Below are 10,042 nucleotides of genomic sequence, written 5' to 3' on the forward strand. Positions count from 1 at the left end.
CTAACATCTGGTCCTCTTGCTTGTCATGGGAGTACCTCCAGGACTCCTGAGGGGGCAGACAGTTGAGTAATTAGAGTAAAAAGAAGAACAATGACTCTATAACTGTCATTTTGAGCAGGAAAAAAGCAAGTCAGACAGACAGAAACATAAGAAAGAAAGAACAGAAGTAGGGCCAAACAGTGGAATCCTCCAACCACATACAGTAAGTTTAAGTAATGAGATGCACATCTGTACAGTAATGGCTATTTAGTGTAGGAGAAAAAACCCAGACAGACAGATGGAGAGAATCATAAGAGGGAAAGTAAAGAAAAACCTACCTGTGGCGCCCTCTTACCACCTACATCTCCCACCTGAGCAGTCAGATTATGATTGTGTGGGTATGTGTGTGTAACTATGGTTCAGGTTCTAGTTTAGTTTTAGCAGTTTTACGACACTTACAGCACCTTAAGATAATATAAGTGCTGAAGATAGAGGTGTTACAAGAGAGTAACAAACACAAAAAAGAAAGCAAGGAGATAAGGACAACGACAGATATTTGATAGGAAAGAAGGTGTAAACCACACCAGACCACTTGTCAACCTGTTGAACCACCCATGGTTCAAGTTCAAAGTCCCTCTCGACACCAAAACATTATTTAGAAACGGAACCTTCAGAACACTTTGTCCATCATCAACATAGGATCATGCTAAATGGATAGACAGTCTTACCCCCCCCCCCCCCCCCAAAAAAAAAGAAAATCCCAACTACTCAAACAGAAAAACACTGCAATGAGGATTAGAAACAAGGGTCATTCACTCCATGGCTCAACATTATAACAACTCAGCTGCTAACCACACATCCTTGTCTGTGTGTGAGTATATATGGTTAAAAATATTAACAGACAAATACAGCCCTGCACAGATAAAGTACATATCCTTGATCTATATATGAGAAGTAAACATTCTTGAAAGACAAGGGCAAAGACAGTTACCTTTGTAGGGTTGTTCGTTTGAGAACTTTGCGGATGTCGACCATGGTACCGTCACTGAGAAATAGAAGAAACAACACAATTATTATAAGTTCTTACACAGGGTTTCCATAATGGCTGAATATATTGGCAAAACAAATATTTTCAAGAAATGCAGTATAAATTGTCTTAGACTGCCACCCACTGTCGAAAAGAAGGGAGGTTGACGTTTCGCCGCAATTATGTCACAGAGTTTACCTGAGGAAAATAAGAATGATCGTTTCGCCGCAAATTGAATTCGATTACAACTAGATTTAATTTAGTACGATGTGGTGTCTTAAGGACAGAATTTAAAAAGCTTGAAGCTCACGTACTTGACGAATTTCTCGATGTTGATTTGCCATTGTACACAGGGCCTGTTAAGGGCTGTTTGCAATTTGCTGCGTTCAGTTTTAACTTTGTTAGTCGCTGATGGTCGATGAATTTTCTTGGGAACAAGAATATGTTTTGGAAGTAGGACTTTAAGCAGGATAGGTTTATATAATGTCATGACAGTGAAGATAAAAATGTGATGTCTCAGATATAAAGTTGTTGAAAAACCCCAAAGTTGTTCAAACTGGGCTGCCATTCTTCACGTGAAAGAGTGGGAATGACCAAGAACGAGACCAGTACTTACAATGAAGGGAGAAAGGGAGAGATTGAGTCATTATAACAGTTTACCCCTCCCGTGTTCTCATTGACACAGTAGGCCTAGGAGCGTTTACAAATTTTGTTTCAGAGGCTTTCACAAATTAATTGATCTTCTATCTTCAGTGTAAGTAACTTGTATTCGAATACAATTTGCGGCGAAACAATTTCCAGACTTTGACAGGTAGTCCCCTGTTGCGTCATTGGCGGAGAAACCTAACGCGCCCGAAAAGAAAAGTAGTTGCCCCAGACAGGTGGACATCTTAGAGTAGGAAGTGGTCATTAGTACAGGTGATTGTCTTGTATAGGTGCTCATTAGAGTAAAGGGGTTAAGTGAGCAGTGAGTTCAGACTCAAGTAATGTCAAGCAAGTGTCGGTGACACTGAGTTTAGATGGGTGGTCACTGGGGTGTGTCCTTGAGGAAGACACGACAACCCTAGCTCAAAATTCAGGGCGCTGCACAGTGGTGACCAGCGATGTCATGTTTGTGAAATTGTTCTGTATTGATGTAATATTGAGTATTTATGTAAGTATTTGAGCATGCATTTATGTATGCCTGTATTTAAAATTAATGTATTTATGTATACCATGTGTGTAATATGTATGTTTGCCATTGTAAACCAAATAGCCCGTCTAGGATCAATAAAACTGAATTTGTTATTTTTTAAAACATTTTATTAGAGCAGTTTCAGGTGTAAACATAAAATGTTAAGAAAAAAAGTCTGAACAATTTTCCGAAAAATCAGTCTCCAGACAAAGTGCTATTGTGCAAACTCGAGCCATTACAGCAGACAACATTTGAGATTGACAACTTACCCAGAGTTCTCATTCTCCTTCCGACTCAGGTCATCTTCAACGCAGTCACCGTGACTCTTGACGACATGCGATGTTTTCCTCAGCGACACACGCTGTAGCGCTGCCAGAGTGACTACAGGCTGATTGCTGGGCGCAAGCGGCTGAAGACAAAACAGATGGGATTTATGAGCTGTAGAAGAAATTTTCATACGGTAAAACCTTCTCATAAAGATTATTTCAAAAACCCCATTCACCAACTTTGGTGGAAAGTCTACGTTATGCAGACCTGCCGACCCCTTCATGATCAGACCTATGAACTTTCCTCGGAATCCTAAAAAATATTGAGTTTCACAGTGGAATCCTGTTATAACGAGAGGGAGGGGACAGGAGCAAAATGTCCGTTATAGCAGGATTCTCGCTATAAGGGATCCAGTAATAAATTCAAGGGAAACTGTAAAGTAGGCCTAATCTATGAGATTGGTGTTCTCTCAAATGATGATTTGTGAGGCAGCGTGGTGGAATCAGGCTCTCGTCAAAATAATCAAAGTGAAAGCTCTCGTCAAAATAATCAAAGTGAAGAAACTTGCATTTTTCCGCAGGTTTGTGGTTTTTTATTGAATTCTTGTTTTTTGGCTCAACATCTTTCATGCCCATTAAAGAACTCATTTCTGTGTGAATTTTTCTGAAAAACGTTGATTAAAGGCACAAAAAATGTAAATTTTCTGTTACCACGGACTCTTAAGCTAAGTAAATGACTAATCTTTGGCGGCCGTTTTCTCATTAATTTTACCTCTGAAAACAGGTGACCCCCACCTCCTTTTTTCCCAAATATCTCGACTTGTATTCAAGATAAATGGATATCTTTTTCATCCAAATAAAGACAAGAAAACAAGCTTTAAGATGATACCAATAACTCTACATGCCTTAAAATTGACAAGAGCCTGATTCCACCACGCTGCCTCACATTTTGTTTCAACATGACCTCTAGGTCTTACTTGATCAAAAATTTAATCAGGTTTCTTTTTCTAGCTCTAGGTCTAGCGATGTGGACTGACAGCTCGGCATTGGCGATCAGAAAGAAAGGGCTCTGGGCTAACTCGCCCGCTGTGTTTACCCCCACCCCACCCCACCCTTTGGGGCTTTCTGTCTGCTTGCGCACATCACACATTCCCTCCATCCATCACATTGCTGTGACCTCTCCATCTCCGCATCGGAGAAGTGAGAGGCATGGTAGGCGTTGATAACTAAATAGGCTTACGCTGGCCTATCACGCGATGCGTTCTGCTTGTCTGCGCATGCCTCCCTACTCAGTCACTCCGGCCTTCATTGGCTCTCCTATTCTTTGTTTCTCAAGATCACGAACAAGTTTCTCAACTGACAAGGTTTTGCAATGGCCTATGCACTGAGCACAGCAGCAGCAATATTCCGCTATAACTGACTCGCATGTTTGATAGCGTTATAGCAGTATTTTATTTACAAAGGTAAAGAGGAGAAAAAAACCCCGGGGTTTTAGAATAGTTTCTTTATAACAGACTTCTCGTTTTTTCCGGACTCCTTTTAAGTGGACTCCACTGTATATCAAAAGAAAAACTTCCCATTTGATCTAATCTCACATGTCTACCAACCTTAACCTTGGCAGAGAGGTTTCCGTTCTCATTGATTCTTGACCTCAGGTCGGGGCCGCCTGTCCTCTTGAGCTTCACGCTCCTCAGAGCCTCAACAGTGATCTCAGGCAACAGAGTCCCGCCGACCGCCTGCGACAGAAAAATGAAAAATGATCAATTGATGAGGACCCGACAGACATGTGGCGTATCGTCCATGGCACGGGAGGTGTGCAGCAGACCTGTTTATTTTCGTTTGAGCCAACTGCCATGCTAGACACAGACTTGGAAAAATAGATGAAAAGGTGACAGGAAAAGAACAGGATAAAAATAATACAGTTTAGTGATTTTATCTTTTTAACAGTATCCAATGACTCAGATTCAGAAAAACTTTAAAATCTTTGAGCGTTAGAAATCAGTGACCACTGAAGTGTGCAAAAGAACCCCTGCCCCCCCCCCCCCCCCTCCAAAAAAAACAACAACAATAAACAAACAAACCAAAAAATATACCAAAACAGAAGAAAAGATCTATCAAAACTTACAAACAGGTGACGTGAATAGACAAAGGCAATATGTTTTTTCAGGATCATCCCGCAGAAAAACCGGTGCTGGCTTTTTCTTTTTTTAAAGTAGTTGCTTTTATACCCCCATCGAAAAAATTCAGATTATTTAAGAGGTGGGCTTTTGACCCTGCCAGTCGGGCCCAACCCAGCCTGAGAGGGATACATCTCAGCAGAAAGACAAAGATACTTTATAAAAATGTTCTCCCCACTTGGGAATCGATTTTAGGTCTCCTGCATGCAACAGCTAAGCACCAAACCATTACACCACAGACACAGGTCCAATATCTGTTGTAGATCCGTCACTTGAAGAAAAAACAGTGGAGGCCACAAGCCACAATAACCATTCTACGTTACATGACCAAAAAACAAAAATGACTTTCACTCACCCTCATTTTCTTCATGACCTGATCCTTTGTCTGAACATCTGTCTTCAACCTTCGAATCACAGGCATAAAATAGGGTGGGGGTGGGGGTGGGGGTGGGGGTGGGGGAGGAGGGGGAGGGGGAGGCGGGGCTGGTGCGGCCGTGCTGGATACGAGCATATCAGGAGGGGCATACTCTTTGCCTTTTGCCTTCTCGCTGACAAATGACGAAACCTCGGACACCGCAGGCCCGTGGGAATGAGTACCAGAGTTCGACTTGGAGCTGCTCAACAACCTGAACAAGAAATGGAGAAAAGAAAAGACATCAGTACACAATTGTCTTTGGCTAAGATCCACCACTTACAATCTCAGTTCACTTATGACCCCGCTGTTTCAAGAAAGCAAAATTATAACCACACAAAAGTCAACACTAAAATACTTCTCTGAAGTACCACATTGGCCAACGATCCCTCACTTTCCTGGCTCCCAAGCACAGGGATCTGTGGCAGAGACTACTGTATACCACTTTCATCATTTCCTTTTGTTCTTGTAGTAGTCATTGGGGAAATATGTTGTCACAAATCCAAATGACAGAAAGCAACTAGAAAGTTGTTACAAACCAGACTTGCTTACTGTTCCAAAGCCCAATAAGGGATACCCAACGTTATAACGTCATATTATGTTAGAAAGAGCAAAATTCCATCAAGTGGTACTGGTTTTGGTACAACGTAAGAGACAAGGTTCTAAAATTACCAATAGTCGAATCATGGACAGTCCCTGAAAATTCTGGACAGTTGGCAACCCTGCATAACCAGTACTGATCTCGAACAGCAAATGTGCACCACTGGCTAAGTCAAGTTGATATCATTCCGGACTATGGAACTGGTGGCCTTGGTCAAATCCCCAAACAAGACATTCTGAACTTGATTTGGGGTGTCTTGGCTCAGTCTTATAGAAGATGAGTGTTGAACTTAGAAATCCAGTCTCTTAAAAACCATACAGTGTTGAAAGGGCATTAAACCGACACATTGACAACCCCCCCCCCCCCCAACCCACCCAAATAGTATAACACGCCCTTACACCTTCCTTGACTCCAAACATATCAAGATCTGAAGAGTAGGAAGTAGCTCTGTCTGCCACCTAGGCAAAGCGATGTCATGCATACTGCTTCAATATCGTTTGTCACTATGCAAACAAAGGCCAAACATACCTTGCACTACAAGGTGATGAGGATTCTGGGAAGAGACCGATGTAGTCTTCTGGATCCACGCTGCTCCCCTCTAGTTGCACACAAGTATAACTTGGCTTCAAGCAGGCAGCACAAACATGTTGACGACACATCCCGAGAGAGCCCAAACCTGAAGAACTGGACCTGACCTCCGCATTCCCCTGTGAACACAATGGGGGGGGGGGGGGGGATGATAAACCATTCAAACACAAGTGATATGCTAAATCCCAGTTATTAGACTACCAAATACTTGAAAAAAGCATCCACCTTGACAAAGTTTACATTTTCTTTCCTGCACAACTAGCCACAGTTACATAAGTCTACCATTGTTAACAAATCTACTTTCTCTCTTTCACATTGACAAATTGACATTTCTTGCATTCTTGATATTTCATACCCACATTAAGTTCACATTGGAATCACATACCTGGTTAGTTTTAGCAGCTTCCAACTCAGCCTCCAATTCAGCAATCCTAGCAGACAATCTGTCAGATGTCGTCAAGCCAGACAATAATCCTCTTGCTGCTGTTTTACTCTAAAATGAAAAATAAAAGTGAGAAAAAAAAAGAAAAAAAAGAAAAATCAAATTCAATTTTCAAGTTCATGCTGAGTCATAATGCAAAAGTATAAAATCTCATGGTCCACTTAACATAATATAAACCCCCCCCCCCCCCACCCTTCTGGTTTGAGAAAAAGAACATATTACTTTTTAACCTATTTGATACGGTTTGATGCAACTGGGATGACACTGGCCAGGGCACACTACATTAACTTGACTTCTACTTCTACACTTTGCATTCTGGTCCGTGTGCGCAAACAAAAGATCTGACCATGTAATAGGCCTACTTAATAGCCTTCTGATTGATTGTTTTCATCACCCATATAAAATCGTGATATACAAAATCGAAAAAAATTTATTTTGGAGGATGATACTCATTGTACACTGCCAATTTGATTCTGTCTAGGTCAGCCAGATTTCCCTTCATGGATGGAGCAAAAGCTACCTTTTTGGCACAAAACAATTGAATATTCAATTAAATTAGACAGATTTTCGTAATCAAACACATGAATTTTTCAAAATCGCAAGTCGAATCATTTGTGTGTTGTGTCAAAATAGTAGCTCTTTCCCCCCATGAAGGAAATTCTGGCTTACCCTGATGGAATTAAATAAGAGAGTATATATATTCAAATTGTGCCTTTTTGTTCCTACATAAAAAAGGAAAACCTGGCAGCCATAAAAAAATATATTAAATAGAGATTTGTTGAAACTTTCTACAATGTGCTCTGTATATTAGAATCACACCTCTCCGAGCTTCTCTATACACTGTACACTAGTATCTAAACACTTTCTTGTTTCACTTTAGCTGAGATAGCATCCTCTGATGGAGGGCGAGACTGTTGCTGTAATCAGGGTTTACTTTACAATTCACAGACATGAAAGCTAACTCCTCATCTCCAGTCAGAACCGTTGCACCAGTGAAACGCTGGCAGCAACCTGATCACATTTTTAACCATGACAAGTTTAAGCCACAAATATCGATTTTCGACATTACTGAAAACAGGTCCCTTTTAAGCGCATAGAGCTACTTTTTGGGGGGAAATGTGCTATAATATAAATATAGAATATTATTATTTATTATTTTTATTTTTATTAGGAGTTCTCGGGTGAATGAAAGAATAATCAAAATAGGTACACAAAAAAAAACTCTCATGTAGCCCGTGTTAAGAAAAGAACACACTGTTTTATCTTTCCTTCATCAGCAGAGTCAATGGATGAAAAGTGAAAAAAAACTTCTTTGGATGTTAGTCATGGAGCACAAGTATGACTTAAAAGCACTGCATTCTCTTTTTCAAGAATGAAGATAAAAATGAAAAGAGGTAAACACTTAGGGATACAAAAATCTAGATTAATATGATGACATTTTCATCCTACAAAGCAAATATAAATCCTTACCATGTTGAATGCATCAAGCATCCATCCCGTCACATAATCCATTGCTGTAGATCAGACAGAGTTGGCAAATCAACTGTGAGAAAATCTGGGGGGAAATGGAGAAATGTTTAAAGAAGCTGCAGTTACAGAGAAATAAGAACCAAGACCCAAGAACCCACACACTAGCGATGATAAGGCCGAAACAGTGGCAAAGATTTGCACTCAAGTTCAAGACCCAACTCCCCCTATTGCAAGTTGAAAGAAAAGAATTGAAAAAGAAGAAAAGAATTGAAAAAGATGAAAACATCACTATTTTATGCTTAAATTTCATTCTCAAGACCCAAGTTGCTTTGATATTTTTAAAAAACCAACTAATTAAGTTTAAGCCACAAATTTCCTGAATGTTGATGTTGAAATACAGAAATATGTGTACTAATAACTAACTGAATTACAGGGCTAGTTGGGAACCAGAAACATGAACATGTATTTCGAACAGTGAGCTCCAACTTCACTTGGCACTACACTACCACTATACTACCAGTCAGTGCAAAAACAAACTACAGACCTCTTAGCCTACTGCTCTAAAACTAACAATAATTGGGTCTCGGTGGCAGTGTCAGTGCTGCAGTCATCTTTTAAAGTACATGTGCATCTGGGTATTATATTGGACCATGCGTTTTTCTATCCTGATTAGGTTCATTTATCATTTTAAAATGGCTGATTTTGTACACTGTTTTTGGGATTGTAAAGGATACAGCCTTTATCAGCAGACCTCCAAAAGCAGGCTGCCACAAAGTCATGAATTCTCAGCAGTTTTTCATTCACTCACAGCCTGACATAATTCACTTGAGAATCCTACTCAGGAAGAGCTCAGGTAAAGGGGGGAACCAATTAGTTAACATGGTATAGGAACTGGACAATGAAACTTGGCTTGGGATCAAAACATTACTTTAAGCAGAATAGCAAGCTTATTTATTGAAGAAAAGTCCAAGAAGCAAAGTCCGAAAGCTAAAAGAAAAAGAAGAATCTGACAGTTTTAAAACATTTGCAGCAGTCTACAAGTAAGACAGAAAAGTCTCTATTTTGCTGCTCTCTGTAATTTGAGTAGAGTATTTCTGCATACATTCCCTAAAAGTCCTTTGGAAGTCCAAGAAGAGGATGAAGTAGTGTGGCTAAACAACAGAGGTGGACAAAAATATATAAGAGCTGAATATTGTTTTCGATGCCTGTTTTATTGAACAGTTGATGCAAGTCAGGCAAATAAAAATTCTTTCAGCCTGGAAAAACCTTTTAGTCGGCCAACGCTTACCATTTAATGATCAAAAGGGAAATGGAAAGCCTGGAAAAACTATAAAAATTTAATTAATTAATGTTGGCTTGCACACAACACTTCTGTGATGTGATGTCTGGCATGCGCTATCATGTGCTGAACATGTTAACGTAAATTTTTACTTTTAGACCAGCACGCAGATGTGCACTACATAATATTGGCTATGGTTATCGGCAATTAAAAACCCTCACAAATGAATTTTTAAAAAGTAACAAACCTATTGCAAAACATAAAGTGAAATGCATGGGGGCATGCCCATCTGAAATCACCCATATTGTTAAAAACAAGTAAACTATTACTATCTACTACTAATCTGTCCCATTTGATTTTATATTAATATATAATTTATTATATCATGAATGATATAGATCTATATATATTGCCCATACATCTCTCTATAAAAACTTAAATAATCATTAGCAGTAGACACTACTACTATGATGCAAAGTGCTTGAGAATCTGAGTCCATCAAAAGCAAAAAAAATTTGGCCGGCACTATTTCTCCGAACGTTCGGGAAAATAAAGCTGGGCACTATTTCTCCGAACACTCTGAAATGACACCCTTTCCCGCATATTTCGGATAATAAAAATAAAATA

The 10,042-nt window shown here is 39.7% G+C and overlaps 1 protein-coding gene across 1 annotated transcript in view; it reads right to left on the minus strand.

Annotated features, from left to right (window-relative positions):
* LOC118479059 overlaps positions 1-10,042 on the minus strand; it is an 11,718-nt gene continuing 1,676 nt past the window's right edge. The window contains exons 2-9 of the mRNA XM_035973657.1: positions 8,137-8,221; positions 6,610-6,717; positions 6,165-6,343; positions 5,129-5,249; positions 4,054-4,182; positions 2,450-2,589; positions 971-1,024; positions 1-46 (exon numbers count right to left, since the gene is read on the minus strand). Coding sequence (XP_035829550.1) covers positions 1-46; positions 971-1,024; positions 2,450-2,589; positions 4,054-4,182; positions 5,129-5,249; positions 6,165-6,343; positions 6,610-6,717; positions 8,137-8,178 — 819 coding nt within the window. The 5' untranslated portion in view covers positions 8,179-8,221. The remainder of the gene's footprint in view (positions 47-970; positions 1,025-2,449; positions 2,590-4,053; positions 4,183-5,128; positions 5,250-6,164; positions 6,344-6,609; positions 6,718-8,136; positions 8,222-10,042) is intronic.

Source organism: Aplysia californica, unplaced genomic scaffold, assembly GCF_000002075.1.
Source record: "Aplysia californica isolate F4 #8 unplaced genomic scaffold, AplCal3.0 scaffold01626, whole genome shotgun sequence".
Lineage (NCBI taxonomy): Eukaryota > Metazoa > Mollusca > Gastropoda > Aplysiida > Aplysiidae > Aplysia > Aplysia californica.